This window comes from Phycodurus eques, unplaced genomic scaffold, assembly GCF_024500275.1.
Source record: "Phycodurus eques isolate BA_2022a unplaced genomic scaffold, UOR_Pequ_1.1 contig_25, whole genome shotgun sequence".
Taxonomy (NCBI): Eukaryota; Metazoa; Chordata; class Actinopteri; order Syngnathiformes; family Syngnathidae; genus Phycodurus; species Phycodurus eques.
Window position 1 is genome coordinate 146,364 of NW_026904022.1, and position 23,172 is coordinate 169,535.

Consider the following 23,172-nt stretch of genomic DNA (forward strand, 5'->3'; position numbering starts at 1 on the left):
TAAACATTTAAAACAAGGAGGAAAAAATCAAATAAAAATACAATTAAAACGGCATACAGTGCTGATTAGTGCTCTCCAGGATTCTTTTTTATTTTATTTTGGAGATATCAGACACCATGTCGTTGGTGAAACACAGTACTTTGGTGGTGTTCTCACTGCAAGCACATTCCACATCCTTGACAGCTCCATCACCAACTATTAATGTTTGGGGTGCCATTTTGTTCTTGTATGATTTAGTTTCACACCTTTCAGGGGCGGTGGGGGATGAGCATTCTTGGCCAGGGTCTTGTAATCGGGCCTCATATCTATTTGTAAGCCTTTTTTCTCGCCCTTCACTGTCGCGACCGTCCACGGCCGCTCACTCGGCGTTGAAGCAGCCCGCAACGCAGGCCAGCTGGATTCTTCTGGAATCTGCCGGTGTTGTGTCCTCCCTTTTAGATGTTGCTTTGCTCCCAGTAACTTCCAGGGGAGAACTGCTGGATGGTCCACTGCCGTTTCCACAGTCCACATCCGTCCTCTTTGTTGAGCTCAGTGGCTGTCTCTTAGCACACTTTTGCTCACCATTTTGAGACATTGGTAGAGTGGTTTCATTCCCCGACTGTCCATTTACATCAACATACACTTCAACAGGGTGGATTTTCGTTTCCTGGATTGACATCCTCTGCAGCAGTCTGTGATAGTCCTCAGTGGAAAGGGGAGGCATCTTGATTGCTGGTCTTGTTGCTAATAGCAGGCTTGTGCTAATTAGCAGGCCACGCTCACGTAAGGGTCAGAGGGTATCACAAAATATTGGAATATAGCAACAACTGACTAGCTACAAAAAAAGTACAGTCCAGCAGGTTTAAAAAGATCCAGGAGTCGCTGATTCAAACATTTTTTGGAAGAAAAACAAGCTTATCAGCAAGAAAAAATGTAAACAGAAGCGAACCAAGCAGAGCGAGCAAAAAAGCTTCTGCACTGTATGAGAGCGAGAGAAGAATCACTATTTTCAATCATTATTGTGTAATTAAAAAAAAAAAAAAAAAGAAAAACTACATCCAGACTTTTCATATGAGCAAAAAATACACCATGGAAACAGAGAAGCTCAATGAGGAAATGTAATCGGCTACTGCTCGTTACGTGTCAAGTCTGTCCAAAATGTGGGCGGGACAAAATCTGACTGAAAATCCTTATTTCATCAGTAAACAATTCTAAAATGGCAGAGTATTTTGGAGGACTTTTTTTCTGTCGACATTTTGGAGTCCAGCACTATGGAATAAGTGCCCATGTGCTCACCTTTAACGAGTCCCTTTCAAGTATTTTGGCACCAATGTTCATTCTCAACACTCGCGGCGCTTTTAGAAAATAGGAGGACAACAAGAAGATAGATACAATAAAAGCTGATACACAGAATGCAATCGTGTAGATTTGTGTAAGTCAGTAACATTGTAATTACTTTTGAGATGAAACATTTACATTTTCATTCAAAGCATCTTGATCACTGCTCTTCTCACCGGCACACTTGTGTGTCTGAACCTGATACTTGTAAGAGAATCTTTGGCCACAAACTGAGCAGGAAAAAGGTTTCTCACCAGTGTGCGTTCTTGTGTGTATTTTTAAACTTTCCTTTTCAGATAATCTTTGGCCACAAACTGTGCAGGAAAAAGGTTTCTCACCCGTGTGGGTTCTTATGTGTTTTTTTAAGTTTCCCTTCTGAGTGAATCTTTGACCGCAAACTAAGCAGGAAAAAGGTTTCTCACCAGTGTGGGTTCGAGTGTGTATTTTTAATTTGACCTTCACAGAGAATCTTTGACCGCAAACTGAGCAGGAAAAAGGTTTCTCGCCGGTGTGGGTTCTCGTGTGACTTTGTAAATATCCCTTCACAGAGAATCTTTGACCACAAACGGAGCAGGAAAAAGGTTTCTCACCAGTGTGGGTTCTTGTGTGTTTTTCTAAGTTTCCCTTCTGAGTGAATCTTTGACCACAAACGGAGCAGGAAAAAGGTTTCTCGCCAGTGTGCTTTCTTGCATGTATATTCAAGTTTCCCTTCTGAGTGAATCGTTGACCACAAACTGAGCAGGAAAAAGGTTGTTCTCCAGTGTGTGTTCTCACGTGTTGTTTCAAAATGCTCTTATTGGCAAATAATTTCCCACACTGAGAACATTTCCATCGTTTGTTTTCAGTGTTATATGTCATATAACGTTCAGACTGTTTATCATCATCAGTGTGAGGATGATGTGCCGTCATCTCGTCCCTATCTGACAATGCTTGTGATCCTCCACAGTGGTCTCCATCCCCTTCTGTTGTCATGTGTTGACTTGAGCTGGTGGTTGGAGGCTCCGCCCCTCTGCTCTTCTCACTTTGACCTTCAGCTTCGCTCTTCAAAGGGACACCAGTCTTGGTGGTGATCTCCTCTTCCTTTTTGATGTGGGGACATGCTTCCTCTTCCTCTTTTTTAATCAAAATGGGATCGTCTTCCTCTTTGATGTGGTGGACCTCTTCGTCCTCCACTTCCTCTTTAATGTGAGGGGGCTCTGGCTCCTGCCGCTCAGTACGAAGATCTTCAGTGATGTCTGCAAAACACAAAAAGTACATCTTTTCTCATGTTGTGACTTTAATGTTGTGTATTATGGTTTTGGTTTTATGGTTGTATTGAAGGTTAATGTGAAAGCCTAGTGAGTTTGATATATTGGAAATAAAATTGGGCAGGTCAACAATAACCTGTGAAAAATGTGTCCAATAATAAAGTTCATAAAAACAAGTATCAATAAAGGCAATCCAGTGGACCCCTGCATACTCCGCTTTTGCATTTTTCTGTCGTTTCTTTATTTAACAGCGGCCTCTTGTAAACATAATTTCAGCTGCAGTGAATACAAAAAGATACAGTTCAAAATAATTTTACAAAGCCTCACTGCATTCATCCCAACATCGCCGTTTACAAAGTTTGTGAGGGATACTGTAATGATTGCTGCACCTGTTTTTAGCTTGTTATGAACCCTTTATTCAACATGTGGTTTCATTGGATGTCATGTTTTTGTAAATTTCTATATATCACATTGTACAGTTTGCTTTGTTTGTAATTGCTTTTAATTTTGCTTTCAATCTACCCCTCTTTGAATAATTTTAGGTGACACAGTATTTACAACTTGTTACTTTTTATTTCAGTTTTGATGTTTAATTGATTCAATACCATGTCTTGGCACTATAATCGCTATTCTCACATACAACATGTCGTGACAGTTGAACTGACAGAATCACACGAGAAATGTCAGGTTAAGTGATATTTTAAGCAAGTTACTTGAGTAGTTTTCCAAGTCAATGAAAACATGATTCTGCAATGAAATTAATGTGGTTTCTCGCATAGATTAATTCTGGCGCATTTTACTTGGAGTGGGTTGTTGCAACAGCCTCGACACCAAAAAACAGTACCCTACTAAAATTGTAATGAAATAATCGGGTATTCAGATAATTTTTTTGCTTTGTTAAAAGCACAATTATGAACACAAGAAAAAAAATAAGCCATTTCACTTGTAAGTGAACAATCATTTTGCTTTTTTTTGGAATATTTGTTTCTTCGTCACATTGGGCAGAAAACTTCAATTTCTACAAATATTTTCAGTGGGGCAATTTCAAACAAAATCAAAATACACAAAACTAATTTCAGTTTAAACTTAGCATTTTTTCTTCTTAGCATTTCATTTCATTATAGGAAAAAAAACAGGCATTCTTGACTGGCATGGACGGATCTTTCGATCGCTTCGTCATGCAAGCTCGCGGCGCCCACCATTACACAGCAAAGACTGGAGTGTCTTTGAAAATTCAGCTGGCAGCCTGGATGAATATACGGACACTGTCACACCTTATATCAGTTTCTGTGACGAGGTGTGTGCACCAACAACGTAATTTCGCACATTCAATAACAACAAGCCGTGGTTCACTGCCAAACTTGCGCAACTTCGCCAGGATGAAGAGAACGCATATCGAAGTGGGGACAGGGCCCAGTATAATCGCAGTAGAAACCAGCTAATTAAAGAAATTAACATTGCAAAGAGAAACTATGCAGTAAAGTTAGAAAAACAGTTTAGCGCTAACGACTCCAAATCAGTCTGGCATGCATTACAATCGCTAACCAATTACAAGCGACAATCCCCCCAAGATGAGAACAATAGTAGACTAGCCGACGACTTGAACAGCTTCTACTGCAGATTTGAAAAGGACACTTTCACACCCCATACCGACGACCACGATCACACCTCTGACTTCTGCGTTGACTATCCACGAACAGGACGAGCTTCATCTTCTGTTAAAGACCAGTAAAGACTTCGGACGTGCCGCGGCCATGTGCTTCACGGAGACCCGGCTTTGCGACGCCGTACCCGATGGCGCCGTCGTGCTTCCCGGCTTCAACATTCATCGAGCGGACCGCGACATGGAATCATCGGGGAAAACGAAGGGCGGCGGGATATGCCTCCATATCAACGAAAAATGGTGTACGGACGTCACGGTGCTCAGCACACACTGCAGCCCGCATTTGGAGTCGCTGTTTTTGAACTGTAAACCATTTTACTCGCCACGTGAGTTTGCATCGTTTATACTGGCTGGAGTCTATATTACACCTCAAGCTAACACGAACGCCACATTGCTAACGCTCGCCGAAAAAAGTCAACGAAATTGAAAAAAAAAACACCCGGACTCACCCCTCATTATTCTCGGGGACTTTAACTAAGCTAAACTCAACCACGAACTCCCTAAATACAAGCAGCACATCGATTGTCCTACCAGGGAAAATAATACTTTAGACCACTGCTACACCTCGGTAAAAAACGCATACCGTGCTAAACTTCGTGCGGCACTGGGCTCGTCTGATCACTGCTTAATTCACTTAATACCGACGTACAAGCAAGAACTTAAATGTGCGAAGCCTCCAGTGAAAACAGTCAAAAAGTGGACCAATGAAGCCAAGATGGAACTTCAAAGCTGTTTAGACTGCACAGACTGGAGTGTCTTTGAAAATTCAGCTGACAGCCTGGATGAATATACGGACACTGTCACATCCTATATCAGTTTCTGTGAAGAGGTTTGTGTACCAACAAAATCATTTCGCACATTCAACAACAACAAGCCGTGGTTCACTGCTAAACTTAAGCAGCTTCGCCAAGCTAAGGAGGACGCATAGCAGAGCGGGGACAGGGCCCTCTATCATCGAGCTAGAAACCTGCTGACTAAAGAAATTAACATTGCAAAGAGGATCTATGCAGCAAAGTTGGAAAAACAGTTTTGCGCAAACGACTCTAAATCAGTCTGGCATGCATTCCAATCGCTGACTAATTACAAGCGACGATCCCCCCAAAGCTGAGAACAATAGCACACTAGCCAACGACTTGAATACCTTCTACTGCAGATTTGAAAAGGACAGTTTCACTCCACACACCCACCCGGCCGCACCCGCGACCACGGCCACACCTCTGACTTCTGCGTTAACCATCCATGAACAGGATGTGAGACGCATCTTCAAACAACAGAAGATTAACGAAGCGGCAGGCCCGGACCATGTGTCCCCATCCTGCCTCAAAGTCTGCGCGGACCAGCTCGCTCCAGTCTTCACACAGATCGTCAATAGATTTCTGGAACTGTGCGAAGTACCATCCTGTTTCAGTCACTCCGCCATCATTTCAGTCCCCAAGAAACCTCCAATCTCAGGTCAGAATGAAAACAGGCCTGTCACCTTGACATCTGTGGTCATGAAGTTATTTGAACACCACGTGCTGGACCACCTCAAGTGTCACAGGTCCCCTGCAGGACCCCCTGCAGTTTGCCTACCGAGCAAACAGGTCCGTGGATGATGGAGTCAACATGGGACTGCACTTTATCCTAGAACATCTCGACGGCGTGGGGACTTACGCGAGGATCATGTTCGTGGATTTCAGCTCTGCGTTCAACGCCATCATCCCTGAACTCCTCTCCTCCAAACTTCTCCAGCTCAGCATATCGCCTGCCATCTGCTCGTGGATTTACAGCTTCCTGACGGGCAGGACAAAGCAGGTGAGGCTGAGGGACAACACCTCATCTTCACACACCACCAGCACCGGGGCGCCCCAAGGTTGCGTCCTCTCTCCGCTGCTATTCTCGCGCTACACGCACGACTGCAGCTCAACGCACCCGGCTGTCAAACATCTGAAGTTTGCAGATGACACCGCAGTCATCGGTCTCATCAAAGACGGTGACGAGTCTGCGTATTAATGAGATATATGGTTTTATTGTGTAACTCGTCTGTGCGTGAACATTTGTATTTTGTTGCAGGGAGGGTGAGATGTAAATCAGATAAGGGTGTGGGGGTATGCTGCTGGAAAGCTCCCAGCAGGGTGCACGTCGGAGATAACAAGTAGCTACAAAGTGTTGCTGTAAACTTCATGAGAAGCAAGAATGTGGAGACGGCGTCTGGCGCCAGCGGCAAATGGCCATCATTCTGCATAGCAACGATGACGTCAATGGACCCTGGACCAATCAGACGAAGACGATTCCATACCAGACGTTGGGGATTTTGGGACCCCCAAAAATCGATTTAGACTAAGATGAGTGTGCCACCAAAACCCTGTGGTGTGAATTGGACAATCGACTGTAGAGATAATGAATGCGATATGTATCAGAGTGATTACCAGAGGTTATTGGAGGATTTGTGGATTGAAATAGGGTTAGTTGTTGGCTGGCATTGAAAGAAACAAGCAGAATTTAGTCTGAGTGGGCAAAGTGGAAAAAGGAAAAGTTGGACACTGCAGGATGGATGGAGAAAAGAGATTTGAAGAAGAAAATAGAAGTGAATGAAAAATTGAGGGGAAATGTTTACGAGATTTGTGCGGTGTCCACTGCCATGGCAGCTGTTCGGCGAAAAAGAGCGACAAATTGACCCACTAAATCAAATTGACCCACTAAATCCAATTACGGATCTTCCCAAAAGCAGCAAGCAGCCCCTCCCTTGACCGGCTTTCCGGTCAAGGGAGCCGCTCAAATGACAGACCAAGATACCGGGGAAGTATAACTCCCAACAATCCCGGACGAGACAACAGTCAACAAGGTGGGTTAATATACCAATTATTGTCTTTAAAAGATCTTGAGTTTTCAAAGAAAGGGCTGCCCAGACTGGCTGCTGGCGGTGAAATGTGGATCCAGGCGCTGAAAAGGTAGACAGACGACACGAGCCTGGCGTTTAGGGACGTAGTGAGATTGTTTCGCGCCTGTTGGATTTCGGTTCATCAGTCAGATGATATTTTGACACGGTCTGGTCTGAATAATGCCAATCCTGAAATTTTATTTGCCCCTTTTGCTCCTCCAGTGTTTGCGGTCATCCGTGACATGTTCCCGTCCTCCTCGCTCGCCGACGGTGCCGAAGCTCCCGGACTTCAAACCTCTCATGGATCCCAGTTCTCATTTCAAAAATTGCATAAGTAGTTGGACAGACAAGACAGGGTCACATCCCTCCCCTCTTAGGGAGTCAAATGTTATTTATAGAATTGCTTTGCTTGACACATTGCAAGCTGAAGTTAGGACTGAATTTCGCTACTACTTAGCTACTTTAATCATCACGTCTCTCACCATTTGAAACTTATTGTGGACAGACAACACAAATCATCAGACGAGGTAAAGGACATGCAGGAACAACTTGTGAAGTTACAATTGGCCCAGGCCCGAAAAGTGGCCACTGACAACAAACAAGAAGGAAAAAAGAACAAAAAAAATGGAAGCAGAAAAGCAGATGTGGATGGCGCAGGGGTCAACGGGGGGACGAGGTGGGAGTCGTGGTAGGGGATACACCAACGGGGCAGCGGAAGCGCTCGCCATCCTCCACCGGACCAAGCATTCTTCAACTTCGATCAGCATGGACACTAGTATCGTCAACGTAATGCTCCCCCACTGATGCAACAAAGACCTCCAGTGACCGGACCCCTCTACGCCTCGGCTGCGCCTAGAAATTCTGTCCATAAAAGTTATGAACAGAATCGGTGACAAAGGGAAGCCTTGGCGGAGTCCAAACCTCACCGGAAACGAGTCCGACTTACTGCCGGATATGCGGACCAAACTCTGACTCCGGTCGTACAGGGACCGAACAGCCCGTATTAGGGGGTTCGGTACCCCATACTCCAGAGGCACCCCCCACAGGACCCACCCCCGAGGGACACGGTCGAACGCCTTCTCCAAGTCCACAAAACACATGTAGACTGGTTGGGCGAACCACATGCACCCTCAAAGACCCCTTATGATGACGACAAAAAATGGACACAGGTTTCCCTTGCCCGGACGCGGGTCACCGGGGCCCCCCTCTGGAGCCAGGCCTGGAGGTGGGGCTCGAAGGCGAGCGCCTGGTGGCCGGGCCGGCACCCATGGGCACAGCACGAAAGGGTAACATGGGTCCCCCTTCCCATGGGCTCACCGCCTGTGGGAGGGGCCATAGTCGGGTGCAGTGCGACCTGGGTGTTGGGCAAAGGCGGGGGCCTTGGCGATCCGATCCCCTGCTACAGAAGCTGGCTCTAGGGACGTGGAATGTCACCTCGCTGACAGGGAAGGAGCCCGAGCTGGTGTGTGAGGTCGAGAAGTTCCGACTAGATATAGTCGGACTCGCCTCCACGCACAGCTTGGGGTCTGAAACCAGTCCTCTCGAGAGGGGTTGGACTCTCTTCCAGTTGCCCATGGTGAGAGGCGCCGAGCAGGTGTGGGTATACTTATTGCTCCCCGGCTCGGCGCCTGTACGTTGGGGTTCACCCCGGTGGACGAGAGGGTAGCCTCCCTCCGCCTTCAGGTGTGGGGACGGGTCCTGACTGTTGTTTGTGCCTATGCACCAAACAGCAGTTCAGAGTACCCACCCTTTTTGGAGTCCTTGGAGGGGGTGCTGGAGAGCGCTCCCGCTGGGGGCTCCATCGTTCTGCTGGGGGACTTCAATGCTCACGTGGGCAAAGACAGTGAGACCTGGAAGGGTGTGATTGGGAGGAACGCCCCCCCGATCAGAACCCGAGCGGTGTTCTGTTATTGGACTTCTGTGATCATCACGGATTGTCCATGATGAACACCACGTTCAAGCATAAGGGTGTCGCAGTTCGATGATCGACTTTGTGGTCTTGTCATCGGACTTGCAGCCGCACGTCTTGGACACTCGGGTGAAGAGAGCGGTCAACTGATCACCACCTGGTGGTGAGTTGGCTCCGATGGTTGGGGAAGATGCCGGTCCGACGTGGCAGGCCCAAACGTATTGTGAGGGTCTGCTGGGAACGTCTGGCGGAATCCCCTGTCAGAAGGAGTTTCAACTCCCACTTCCGACAGAACTTTGCTCATGTTTCGGGGGAGGCGGGGGACATCGAGTCCGATTGGACCATGTTCCGCACCGCCATTGCTGAGGCGGCCGACCGGAGCTGTGGCCGTAAGGTGGTCGTTGCCTGTCGTGGCGGCAATCCCCGAAACCCGTTGGTGGACACCAACGGTGAGGGATGCAGTCAAGCTGAAGAATGAGTCCTATCGGGCCTTTTTGGCCTGTGGGACTCCTGAGGCAGCTGATGGGTACCGGCTGGCCAAGCAGAATGCAGCTTTGGCGGTCACTGAAGCAAAAACTCGGGCATGGGAGGAGTTCGGTGAGGCCATGGGCAGAGATCTGCTTATCAAAACCAGGCTACCATCCTTTGCAGCCCGGACGGACTGACGATACGGTTCCCAGATGGGACCGTGATGAACTGTGGACGGAAATTGTCCACCGGATGGAACATGGTGTAACAGGAACTCCCGGAAGAGACTGCTGACATTTATTGGGCCCGACTTCAACCAGAAACAAAGGTGGAAAGCGGTGTCTACTCGGCCTTCCTGTGGTGGAATCCCTGGATCGACTCTCTTGCCTCCTACAGCCCTCCGATCGATCCCCTCCATCTCACACTGTGCTATGATAAAAATGACGATTTGGTTTACAGAGAAGCCTTTGAGTCAATACAAGATGAAAACTGGATTCTCAATAGTGCAGGAATTTACATCGGGAAGCAACGTGTGGCAGCAGCCTCCACCTTTACGCCAGACCAGAGTGAGTGGTTTATGATGAGTTCGACATCTTTTCCACACATTTCACTTGCACTTGCACTAGGTCATGAAGCCCGAGAACTGGGACCCATGGTAAGGAAATGCCATTTGGCAAATGATTGGCAACAAGGTCAAATACCCAATGTGTTGTACTCTCCCTAGTACTGAATGTTTTTGTATTCAGGGTGTCGCGCTGGACGAGGGGGTGTTGGAGCATGTGACACTGGCGCAATTCCATGGCAGAGAGCTCTCGGACCATGAGGACGCCGTACAGCTGTTGAACTCGCTGCCGGACTCACTGTGGTCCGAGGGGCCTGCCGATGGGGGATTATGTACATCCGTGACTCTGGTAACGTTCAAGGTAGAACCGACTGCTTTTGTTAACGTGTCGCAGTGCCCCGGTAAACAAGAGGCAGCTGAAGACATCGCGGAGAGTTGGGTCGTGACTTTCTACTTCCGGGTTGGCGGAGCGGACCACCTGCGTGCCCGGGGAAGCAGCCTGAAAACAGTACCGGATGTTTTTGTCGTCAAAAAACACTTCGCTGTATGAATAAAGGAGGCTGGTTGAATTTGTGGCGCCGCGGATGTGTTATGGCGCCTCTGCAACCAGATCGGAGAGGACCAATCAGACGAAGACGATTCCATACTCTCGCTTTGAAACATTGTATAAGCCTGGGACAGGAACAGATAGCTTTGTTCGGTCTACGCTGTCTCTGCTGAGGCTAGGATAAGCGTAGCTCCTGGACCAGAGCTCTGAAAAATGTAGAGACTCCTCTGTCAGGAATAAATTGGTTAGCTTTTAACACGTCGTTATAATTGGAGTTCTTTCATGAAAAACGAACATGCATGGAAACTTCGAGAGTTAATAGATGATTTCAAAACACAGGTTCCTTTAGCATCAACAGGAAGCGGAGCGGCTGGGGCTGCGGTGCGGCCGACAAAACCTGGAGATGAACAAGCTCAAGGCAGTCGAGATGATAGTGGACTTCAGCAGGCATCCTTCACCACAGCTGTCCATCAACATCAACTCCATCCTCAAAAAGGCCCAGCAGAGGAAGCACGGCCTGCCACAAGAGCTGTTGAGGCAGTTCTACACAGCGGTCACCGAATCAGTCCTGTGTTCTTCCATCACAGTCTGGTTTGGTGCTGCTACAAAAAAGGACAAAGTCCGACAGCAACGGACCCCCAAAACTGCTGAAGGTTTTGAGTGTCCGTTGAGTGTCCGCCTGTCAACTGCTGAAAGGATTGTGGGTACTGTTTTTTGTCCATGTCTTTCTGTCTCCAAAGTGTTCTCTGTCAATTGACCGTCTGTTGTCGTACGAGAGCGGCTCCAACTGCCGGAGATAAATTCCTTGTGTATTTTTTTGGACACACTTGACAAAATAATGATTCTGATTCTGATGACGACCGCAGCAATCCTCTGAAAAGACGAAAGGCTAACTTTTATGCATGCTATAGTATAAACAGTTACAGTGAAGAAACATAGTATTTAGTGATCATTGGCAAATGCACTGAAAATAATAAGGAATACAAATATGTCCAAGACCAATTTTTCTCGAAATAGGTGGGAAGGAAGGAAATGACAAAATGAAATACTGTGAATGAAATCAATATTCTTGCAAAAATGCTACGCGTTTGATTTGTCAAATATGGTTTGGTATCAGAACCATTGTCTCATTTCCAAAATATTGATCCTCATTACCGCAACATGGACTTCTTTTATGAATTCAGTCATCATTTTACTGTCATGGTTTGTTTTAAAATGTATAAACATACTAGAAAAGGTATTTAATGCCTGCTACATAAAACAAATGTGTGTCTTACTTTTTAACAAAGCAATACAATAAAAAAAATTTAAAAAAAGGAATACTATTAAAGTTAGAATGCATGCAACAAGTGAACCCACCTCCTCCGCGTGGCACAGTTGGAGGCCGCAGATCGAACGCGGCGTCCGGTCGTTGACCTCGTGGCTCCTTCTCCTCTTTCGGTGCCCAAGGTTCCTCGTGGTACTCCGCTGTCCTCCTCGCACGCATTTTCACACGGCGATCGCAACGCTTTCCGCTCTACGTTGGAGGGATGAGAAGAACAAGTGCAAATCGGACATGTGAAACAATTATATCAAGATGAAGATTTGGACATGTCTTCTTCTTCTCCTAACTGCTTAATTCAGCTTTAAGACAAGCCTCAAAATATTATTATTTTTTTCTTTCTTTGAGGAGCGGGGATTTTCTTAAACATTAAATATACGACAATATAACGGGGGATTTGAATGCAGTGCTGCAGCTAACGAATATGCAACCCCAATTCCAATGAAGTTGGGACGTTGTGTTCAACTTAAATAAAAACAGAATACAATGATTTGCAAATCCTGTTCAACCTATATTTCATTGAATACACTACAAAGACAAGATATTACATGTTCAAACTGATAAAACCTTATTGGTTTTCGGAAATAATCATTAACTGAGAATTTTATGGCTGGGAACACGTCCCGAAAAACCTGGGACAGGGTCATGTTTACCACTCTGTTACATCACCTTTTCTTTGAACAACATTCAATCAACGTTTGGGAACTGAGGACACGAAATGTTGAAGCTTTGTAGGTGGAATTATTTCCCATTCTTTCTTGATGTACAGCTTCAGCTGTTCAAAATAGCAGCTTCAGCTGCTGAAATAAGCAGGGGCGTCCATGAAAAAGACATTGCTTGGATGGCAGCATATGTTTCTCCAAAACCTGTATGTACCTTTCAGCATGAATGGTGCCTTCACAGACGTGTAAGTGACACATGCCATTGGCACTAACACAGCCCCATACCATCACAGATGCTGGCTTTTGAACTTTGCGTCCATAACAGTCCGGATGGTTCTTTTCCTCTTTGGCCCGGAGGACACAATGGCCACAATTTCCAAAAACAATTTGAAATGTGGACTCGTAAGACCACAGAAAACTTTTCCACTTTGGATCAGTCCACCTTAGATGAGCTCGGGCCCAGAGAAGCCGGCGGCGTTTCTGGGTGTTGATAAATGGCTTTTGCTTTGCACAGTAGAGTTTTAAGTTGCAATTCTGGATGTAGCGCCAAACTGTATTTACTGACATTGGTTTTCTGAAGTGTTCCTGAGCCCATGTGGTGATATCCTTTACACATGGATGTCTGTTTTTGATGCAGCGCCGTCTCAGGGATCGAAGGTCACGGGCATTCAATGTTGGTTTTCGGCCTTGTCGCTTACATGCAGCGATTTCTCCAGATTCTCTGAACCTTTCGATGATGATATGGACCGCAGATGATGAAATCCCTCAATTCCTTGCAATTGTACATTGAGCAACATTGTCCTTCAACTGTTGGACTATTTTCTCCCGCACTTGTTCACAAAGAGGTGAACCTCGCCCCATCTTTGCTGGTGAATGACTGAGCAATTGAGGGAAGCTCCTTTTCTACCCTATCATGGCACAAACTTGTTCCCAATTGGCTTGTTCACCTGTGGGATGTTCCAAACAGGTGTTTGATGAGCATTCCTCAACTTTCTCCGTCTTTTTTGCCACCTGTCCCAGCTTTTTTAGAACGTGTTGCAGCCATAAAATTCCAAGTTCATGATTATTTGCTGAAAACAATCAAGTTTATCAGTTTGAACATGAAATATCTTGTCTTTGTACTGTATTCAATTAAATATAGGTCGAACATGATTTGCAAATCATTGTATTCTGTTGGCGGCACGGTGGCCGACTGGTGAGAGCATCAGCCTCCCAGTTCTGAGGACCCGGGTTCAGTCCCCGGTCCCGCCTGTGTGGAGTTTGCATGTTCTCCCCGTGCCTGCGTGGGTTTTCTCCGGTTTCCTCCCACATCCCAAAAACATGCATTAATTGAAGACTCTAAATTGCCCGTCGGTGTGAATGTGAGTGCGAATGGTTGTTTGCTTGTATGTGCCCTGCGATTGGCTGGCAACCGGTTCAGGGCGTACCCCGCCTCCTGCCCGACGACAGCTGGGATAGGCTCCGGCACGCCCGCGACCCAAGTGAGGAGAAGCGGCTCAGAAAATGGATGGATGGATGTATTCTGTTTTTATTTGTTTAACACAATGTCCCAACTTGGTTGGAATTGGTGTTGTATTAGTACGCGAGTATCTTACTGAAAATTTTACAGAACAACTGAGTATTTGGATAAAAACTAATTCTGCTTGGTTATAGAGCAAATCGAGAAAAAAAAGACCTTTCACTTCATAACATACAACGTTCCTTTTTTTTTATATTAAATCAAGAGTTTTCATTTCTTAAATTTGAATTGTGCATCAAAGATAAGGCATACATTTTAAAAAGCTAACAGCCTTTGCACAGTTTCACTGAAGCAGCTAGCATTTTAGCATTATGTGACCTATTCATAGAGTAGGTTCAAGGCTGTGCTACTGTGGCACCAAGTACTGAAACCAGTACAGAACCGATGTCAAAAACAGCCCAGTATCTTTTTTTTTTTTTAGTACTGGTAGTTATTTTAAAAATAATAATAACTTATGTGAACGCGTCGGCAATGTGTATATATATACGAATGACATCGTTATTATTATCGGGTGTTCGCTAGCTCGTGTTTTTCTCTCATTTAAGTGGTAGCATTCGATATTCCGGTCCTTGTCCCACTTTATGCTCGTGCTTTTTCTCTGCTTAGCGAAGTGTTGATCCCAAACGCTAAGCTAGGCTAAGCTAAGCTAAAATAAAATCAGCTAGGCTAAGCTAGGTCGAGAAGCTTCAACGTGCACGAGACGACTCCGACCGGACACGAAGATTGAACCAATGACGTTTTAGCCCAGTGAGGTATTGACGGGACTTACCGTGACGAGGATTCAGCACGTCCGCTGCAGATTCAGGAACATTTTTTGGGGGGGAAAAAAAACAAAACCAAAAAACAGGCAGATCTGCAGCGGCCCCATACGTTGTACGGCAAGTCCACTGGGACGAACTTTGTGTCACGAACGCGCAAATCGACATTCCAACGGAGAAAACCAAAATGAGTCATCTCAACTTGAGTTTAGTTCAAATATACTTTTGAATAGAATTTTGTGCCTTTTGAAAAATCCCTTTTGACAAACACTGAACTTAATAGACCACCGTGCCGCCTCAAGTCAATATGTATATAAAACTAGAACATCGCAAGGAAGTATTATTAGTCCTGTTATTTTTATTAAAGATAAATGAAGTGTTTTGGGGAGCGGAGAATGAGACGGGAATCTAACTTTTTTTGCGGATGATGGAGCTCTTTGAAAAAAAAAAAGATGAAAGGAAGCACTTACACAGTATGTTCTGGTTCCAGTTCTGGATGAGGACAGTTATTACTAGGACATGTATAGGTTTTTTTATGTATGTATTTATTTGGGGGAATTTTGTACGGAAAAGGGAGGCATGGATGGTTTGAGAAGTCACACCAGATGTACACTCCTTAGCAGTAGGTGGCGGTAATGCACCTAGAAGGTGCTTGCCGAGCGTCATAAAACACTGAAAAGAAGACGACAAAGAAGAAGCTCGACGGACAAGCGAGGCGGGAGGAGACTCGATCGTGCTTCGACAAATCTTGCCGAATTTGGACCGAATGTTGGGAATCCTCGACGCTTGACGCCCCCGATCACGACTTTAGTGGACGAAAACGTCACTCGTGAAATCTTCGTGTCCGGTTGGAGTCGTCTCGTGCACCTTGAAGCTTCTCGGCCTAGCTTAGCTTAGCCTAGCTTGCTAACAAAGAGACACGTTTGTGAAAAAAACACGTCACTAAGCAGAGATCAAGCGGGAAGTAGTGTTCTTCTTCCCGCCACCGACTAGGAAGGCGTGGGGACCACAAGATCTAATAGTAACAGTTGAATCTTCTTCTTTTCCTTTGGGCTTGTCCCGTTAGGGGTCGCCACAGCGCGTCATCCGTTTCCATGTAAGCCTGCATCTCCTGCATCCTCCTCTCGAACACCAACTGCCCTCATGTCTTCTCTCACGACATCCATCAACCTTCTCTTTGGTCTCCATCCTCATCATCCTTCTACCAATATGCTCACTATTTCTCCTCTGGACGTGTCCAAACCATCGACGTCTGCTCTCACTAACTTTGTCTCCAAAACATCGAACCTCGGCTGTCCCTCTGATGAGCTCGTTTCTAATTTGATCCAACCCGGTCACTCCGAGAGCGAACCTCAACATCTTCGTTTCCGCCACCTCCAGCTCTGCTTCCCGTCGTCTCTTCAGTGGCACCGTCTCTAACCCGTCCATCACGGCCGGCCTCACCACTGTTTTCTAAACTTTGCCCTTCATCCGAGCAGAGACTCTTCTGTCACATAACACGCCTTACACCTTCCTCCACCCGTTCCGACCTGCTTTGACCCGTTTCTTCACGTCCTGACCACGCACATATATTCTGTCTTACTTCGGCTAATCTTCATTCCTCTCCTTTCCGGCGCATGCCTCCATCTTTCTAACTGTTCCTCCAGCTGCTCCCTGCTTTCACTGCAGATCACAATGTCATCTGCAAACATCACGGCCCACGGGGACTCGAGTCTAACCTCGTCTGTCAGCCTATCCGTCACCACTGCAAACGGGAAGGGGCTCAGGGCCGATCCCTGACGCAGTCCCACCTCCACCTTCAATTCGTCAGTCAGACCAACAGCACCCCTCACCGCTGTTCTGCTGCCCTGGTACAAACCCTGTACGATTCGAACCTACTGTTACGTTGCCATACGGCGCGCCATATTAAAAGGCGCAGTCTCAGTTACGGTGTCTATTTCTGTATTTAACACATACATAAGGCGCGCCGCACTATTAAGGCGCCCCGTCCATTTTGGAGACTCTTCAGTGCGCCTTATGATCGTGCAAATACGCTACTTTTCTGCCACTCCAGACTTCCGCATGCAGTACCAAAGTTCCTCTCTGGGTACTCTGTCCTCACGCAAGCATCCACTACTCTAACTATTCTTTCACAATTATTTTCGGATTCATGATTATTGTTTTTATGATCTTAATCTGAACTCTTAAATCCTTTTTGTCGACTGTCTCATGTTTCGACACAAATATTCTCTCACAAATTAGCTGTATGCTGTTATCGCTGACAAGGCATAATTCCATCTTCTACTGTTTCCTCTTGTTGACAATAATCATATATATCACTTTGGTCCTTTGCCATTTGAACTCACGTCCCGTCTAACCCACAATGTCGAATTCTTAATCTTGATATCATTGTTTCAACATGTCCGATTTGCGCTCGCTTTTTCCTCATCCCTCCGACCCGGAGCGTGAAACTGTGCGCAAGAACGACAGCGCAGTACGAGGAGGAACTTCGTGGGCCAAAGGTGGAGGAGGAGCCACGACGTCAACTACCGGACGCCGTGTTCAATCCGCAGCCTCGAATTGTGCTACGCAAGAGCGGGTTGGTTCTCTTGTTGCGTGCGTTCTAATTTGAATGGTATTTCCTGTGTTTATTTACGGGCCCCATCAGATGATGCATTTAATATAGCATTATTAATCTCCAATAATGCGTACTACGTGGTCGACTTTGCGCCGATCTGATCGGTGTGATCGGTACCGGCCGATAATGAGCATTTTATGTCGACGGCCCGGCCAACCCGTCAACCGACCCCTGAATCAAAAACGGATAACGATTCCGTTGGCCAACCCTAATAGGAGTAAAGACGTCATCACGCATGCTACGCGGTTTACGCGGCGTGCGGACCGGCTGACGTCCATGGAATTCTTGGCCCGCAAGTGCTGTTAATTGGCTTCATCTTTTTCACCAGTCCGAGTCAGGGTGCCAGGTGTCGAGAGAGGCTGCATCGCGGTTTGAATTAGAAGCAACGAAACGTATTTTTAAAAAGCACTCCCATCAGTGAAACAAATGAGAAGTCAAAGCGTTGCAATTTAAATATTACGAAACGGGCCATAAAGAAATGATTGACAAAAGTGATGCCCGCTTTGAAAAAGAGGAAGACGGTGTCAAATCCTTAAAATGATAGTTTTGAAATCGCACACTGTATACATACAAATGTATTTATTTGTCCGACATGCAAATCCGTCACCTTTTTGAACTCAAAATAGCCCATTTCCGTAAATCGTATGTTTTTCCAAGCGTGCGTATTTCAGCTCACTTATAACTTGAGAAAATACAGTGCAGCACATTGTAGACTTTTTTTTTTTTTTTTTTTTTCTTAGACTTATCAGCCTGATCGGTATCGGCCGATAATTAGCATTTTATGCTGATCTTATCTCGTCAAATGCGACCGGATAAATGGACACATTGCTCCATCTTGTTATCGTTTTGTTCAACTCGCTGATCGGCCCCAAAAATCGTATTCTTTTTCCATCTGGGAGTGGCTACCATGGGCCATAATAAATTAATAATAATAATATGAATGAATCCTTCATAATATTAATTCCTTACAATGCTGATAGTCCACAACAGCAACATCGGAATTTGAACATTCACATTTTATTTGTTTTTTAAAATGTCTTTATTGATGTTCATGCTGTTCACGAGTTGAGGTGCTTGCGGGTCCTGGTCGCGGTCCCAAGTGGATCCGCCAAGCACGCGTGACATCCGTGACAAGAGCAAATCTGCTAGTATATTTTGGATTAAGTAGGAAGCGCGCCTACGGTGGTCTCGTCCGTTTACCGATGTTCATGTTAAATGTATGAAGCGACGGAGCGTTGTTAAGGACGATGTCACGACGCAGAATGAACTCCCTTCAAATTCCGCTTGTTTATTTTCTGGCCGCTCCGTTTCCGACCACGGCGGCTGTTTGCCCCTCACCCCCGCCTCAGAGCTGCGCTGTAAAAACCGGCTAACGTACCTGGCTTCTAACCGACGACGAGAGATAATTATTTCTCTGACAACGTCCTAACTTCATCGGCATTGAGGTTGTTGTATCTCGTCGGAACGTCTCGACCTCGCGCGTGGCCGTTTCGGCAGAACAATGATCCAAAACATGCCGGCAAGTAAACTCAATTGGGTTCAAAGAAAACAAAGAAAATCTGCTTGAATGGCCCAGCCCGTCACCTGACTTGAAATCATTAACCGAGTACACTCACCGGTCTGTGGCCTTCACACGACGATATTTGCTGATAAAAAGGGTCCGAGACGACACATCACAATACACGCCGGTGAAGCCATAATTTAGCCGCGTGGCGGCCATGTTGGTCAGGTCAACGCGTGGCCATTAAAACGAAGTCTCAACCGATTTTCACGAGGTTGACTTTTTTCGTGCCATCGATGCAAGGTTTATTATTTTTCGTTTCCCCCCCCCCTCTCGAATGAATTCATAGGGGAGGCAAAATAGGGCTGGCCTCGCCGCTGGATCGATGTGAAGTTTGACATCGTCGTACACACCGTACCCCGTTGTTGCGTACCAGATGTTAGTAAGTCAGCGTATGCTGAATATTATTCATAATAAATACACGGATTTGGTTGAGAAAATTGAAAATGTCATCGGCATAATAGATCGATTGTTAAAACTCCGGATTTGTCATCTGGTTGCAACCCTGGCATCGGTAACTTTCTCCCGGAAGTGGACTGGTTGCGTCATAACTGAGAGCTTATTTCATAGAATGATTTGAAATCATTGACGTGCCTGGAGGCCTATTATTGGTAGGCCTTTATTTGGAAGGTAGCTTTCGCCGCTAGGTGGCGGATGATTACCGTCATTTCTCGGATGAACAAAATGTGGGGCGGCTGGCTCGACTTCAGTTGCCTCGAGTCGGTGGCCTGCCGCTTTAAATAGTTCTGCCCCAAAGGATCATGGGTAATACGGCCCCTTTCACATCTCGCGGTACGCGGCGAAGGCTCGAATGCGCTTCAGCAAATCTTGCCGAATTCGGGAGCGAATGTTGGGAATCCTCGACGCTCGACGCCCCCGATCACGACTTCAGTGGACGAAAACAGCATTCGTGCCATCTTCGCGTCCGGTTGGAGTCGTCTGGTGCACGTGGAAGCTTCTCGGCCTAGCCTAGCCTAGCCTAGCCTAGCCTAGCTTAGCTTGCTAACAAAGAGACGCGTTTGAGATCAAGCGGGAGGTAAAGGGTTCTTCTTTCCGCCACCTAGTAGTAAGAATATCTCATTAAAAAAAAACCTTTGAATGTGTTTAGATACTGAAATAATATCCTGTAGCAATAGTTTTCGGAATCATTATTATTGTTATCTTCATCTGATTTCTGAATCCTTTCCTAGAAGAATGCCTGTCATGTTTCATCACAAAGGAGCTGTCGTCTTTCTGTCTCCAGTTTCTAACAATGCCCAATTACATATTTTCGTTTCGTCTTGGCGACAGTCATCACATCAACCACTTTGGTGCGTTGCCATGTGAACCGACGTACTTTTTAACCCCACCGTGTCCACATCTGAATCTCGATTGAATTGTTTCACAGGTCCGATTATCACTTGCTTTCTTCTCATCCCTCCGACGTAGAGCGGAAAAGTGTCGCGATCGTCGTGTGAAAATGCGTGCGAGGAGGACAGCGGAGCACGACGAGGAACTTTGGGGCCCGAAAGAGGAGAAGGAGCCACGAGGTCAACGACCGGACGCCGCGTTCGATCTGCGGCCTCCAACTGTGCCACGCGGCGCAGGTTGGCTCACTTGTTGCATGCATTCTAACTTTAATGATATTCCCGTTTTTTTTTTTTTTACTTACAGGCCCCGTTCGATGATGCATTTAACATAACAGGATTAACATCCAATAATGTGTACCATGTGGGTCTGCGGCAGGGGCGGGGCTACGCGGTGGCCGCTGCCAGCCTCCGCCGGCAAACCCCCGAATCGAAAACGGTTGCACATAAGTCGCGCCCGCGTGCGCACGCGCACTGAAAATATTAATGGCACACCCAATTCGATTGGAGAGTTGTGCTCATAAGTTTACACCCCCTGGCAGAATTGATGATTTCTTGGCCATTTTTTTTTTTTCTCAGAGAATCTGAATGATAACCCAAAAACCTGTCTTCCACTCGTGGTTAGCGCTTGGGTGAAGCCATTTATTAGTTTGCTCTTTTTAAATCATAATGACTGACAGAAACCACACAAATGACCCTGATCCAAAGTTTACACACCCCGGTTTTTAATAGCGGTTACCGTTAGAAGCCATTGAAACCCGTTTGTGTCAACTTGTGTACATTAGGATTTACACGATCACAATGTTTGGGGCCGATCAGCGGGTTTAAAAAACAAAACAAAACCGATCACCGATCCGATCACAAGATGGAGGAACGTCTATTGAGGTGACCACCAACACACGTTTTTTCCCCCCATTTTTGTCCTTCTCATGCAGTCGGCTCGCTCCGCCCTTGTCGTCGTCGCCACGGTAACGAGTGTCACCGGTCGCATTTGAGCTGACGAGGTAAAGCCCGATGATCGTAAAAAAACAAAACAAAAACAAGAAAAAACCCATTTTATTGCAGTCGGCTGACGGTGCAATCGTGAAAGAGCAAATTTGTCTTGTCGTGTGATCCACGCATTCTGACACCGCTGAAAAGGTTTCATATTTTAAATTTTTTTAAATAACTTCATTGGCCGTCAGATATTTACAGTACTACGTCAAGAGACACGCGACAAGGCTAAAAAGAAACTAGCTTTTGGATTCAAATATACTGTGCACGATGGCGACGCGGAGTAAATGTCGTTTGCCGGGCCGATCGATGACGTCATCGATCGGTCTTATGACATGAAAGCCGGTCGGCGTAAAATGCTAAATATTGGCCGGTACCCATCAGCCCGATTAAAATCGGTGTAAAGTCTAGTGTACGTGTTATCAGGCCAACATCTCAAGGATTAGTAAACGTATGATCAGAGTCATTTGTGACGTTTCTTTTATCAGGAGTTAAAAAGAGGAAACACAGTTGTTTGATAATAAATGGCCTCGCCCAAGCGCTAACCATGAGAGAGAGAGTTTGTTTGTGTCATCCTTCATATTCTCTGAAAAATGTTTTCCCAAGAAATCATAAATTCTGCCAGGATATGTAAACCTATGAGCACAAGCGTACTTTTGCACACCACGCGTTTTCGTTTTTGGAGGCGGAGCGCAGGGGTCGACGCCGCGCGAATCGAGCGAACGACTCCTTCAAACAATCCAATCTTTTGAATGAACGTACTATTTACTGTACCAGCTGGGAACTGGCCCAGAATAAGACTAATAATAAAATGTAAAGCGCACGTGCAAAGATCTAAAAAGAGAAGAAACGGTTCTTCGGTCATGACCCCCAAAAACGTTGTCGTCCTTGATTTGTACAGACAATAAGTAACGATGATGACATGTCTACAAACAAACACAAGTTCATCCATTGAGGTCGGTAGGTCATGAAAAAGTGAGCACCGAGCAACGACCTCTGGTTCTCATTTGAGCACCGGACCACATTTAAAATCTATCTATCTATCTATCTATCTATCTATCTATCTATATATATATAGATTGTCTTTGCCTGAGTGGTTGTGAGTTAGCAAAACCGAACTATGATTCCATTCAGTAAGTCGACGCAAACGATTTTGTTCTTTTGAACGAGTCATTCTCGACCGACGCAACACTTGGACCTTCAGCGCCGAGGAGACAAATTCAAATGTGCAGTAAGTTGAGCACAAACGAGTTACTCATGTTTTAACTTCACGTCTAGTTTCAGCCATTAGCTTTGAGCTCATCGGTTGGCGTTTTGGCGGCAAAAAAGTTGACATAACAAGAAATAGGTTTGCGAATCTGATGAAACTCAACGTCAAGGGGCACTTGCATTAATTTTGATGTGACACGAAAACTAGCGAAGGTGGGTTTTCATCAACTATGTAGGCTTTCCAAAATTGCCTTCATGACTCGTAAGTACTGCCTCCTGTGAACGTAGTTTCTATGCACTTAAGCCAAGCAAAAGCACACCAAAAGTTTAGGAATACAACATATGGGAAGGATGCGCAGCAGGTGAGGGTGATTAAGGCTAGAGATGGAAATGTGTTGACTGGTGCTAGCTAGATGAAAAGAATACTTCGAGGAGTTGATGAATGAGGAAAATGAGAGAGAAGGGAGAGTAGAAGAGGCAAGTGTGGTGGACCAGGAAGTGGCAATGATTAATAAGGGGGAAGTTAGAAAGGCATTAAAGAGGATGAAAAATGGAAAGGCAGTCGGTCCTGATGACAATCCTGTGGAGGTATGGAAGCATCTAGGAGAGGTGG

At 45.9% G+C, this 23,172-nt stretch overlaps 2 protein-coding genes across 3 annotated transcripts in view; one reads left to right on the top strand and one right to left on the bottom strand.

The window, feature by feature from the left end:
* On the bottom strand, nucleotides 1-20,416 carry LOC133398207 (zinc finger protein OZF-like). Of its 2 annotated transcripts, XM_061669823.1 has the most exons (4): nucleotides 20,348-20,416; nucleotides 14,845-14,868; nucleotides 11,933-12,089; nucleotides 1-2,552 (listed from the first exon to the last, which is right to left on the bottom strand). In XM_061669823.1, the coding sequence occupies exons 3-4, from the start codon at nucleotides 12,057-12,059 to the stop codon at nucleotides 1,432-1,434; spliced, it is 1,248 nt and encodes a 415-aa protein (XP_061525807.1). In that variant the 5' UTR covers nucleotides 12,060-12,089; nucleotides 14,845-14,868; nucleotides 20,348-20,416; the 3' UTR covers nucleotides 1-1,431. The 2 variants fall into 2 exon arrangements, with proteins under 2 accessions (XP_061525807.1, XP_061525805.1); XM_061669821.1 differs by lacking the exon at nucleotides 20,348-20,416 and having other exon boundaries at nucleotides 14,845-14,920.
* The window catches only part of LOC133398196 (zinc finger protein OZF-like), a 12,918-nt gene continuing 5,264 nt past the window's right edge, over nucleotides 15,519-23,172 (top strand). The window contains exons 1-3 of the mRNA XM_061669800.1: nucleotides 15,519-15,929; nucleotides 17,277-17,411; nucleotides 20,440-20,597. Of these exons, the coding sequence (XP_061525784.1) occupies nucleotides 20,471-20,597 (127 nt within the window). The 5' untranslated portion in view covers nucleotides 15,519-15,929; nucleotides 17,277-17,411; nucleotides 20,440-20,470. The remainder of the gene's footprint in view (nucleotides 15,930-17,276; nucleotides 17,412-20,439; nucleotides 20,598-23,172) is intronic.

What these genes read in the sequence shown, in the direction of transcription:
- LOC133398207 (XM_061669823.1), bottom strand. Translation starts at nt 12,059, where the DNA reads ATGCGTGCGAGGAGGACAGCGGAGTACCACGAGGAACCTTGGGCACCG. An exon ending in AACTGTGCCACGCGGAGGAG is followed by an intron (nt 2,553 to 11,932) that starts GTGGGTTCACTT and finishes TGTGTTTTGCAG; the next exon opens with ACATCACTGAAGATCTTCGT.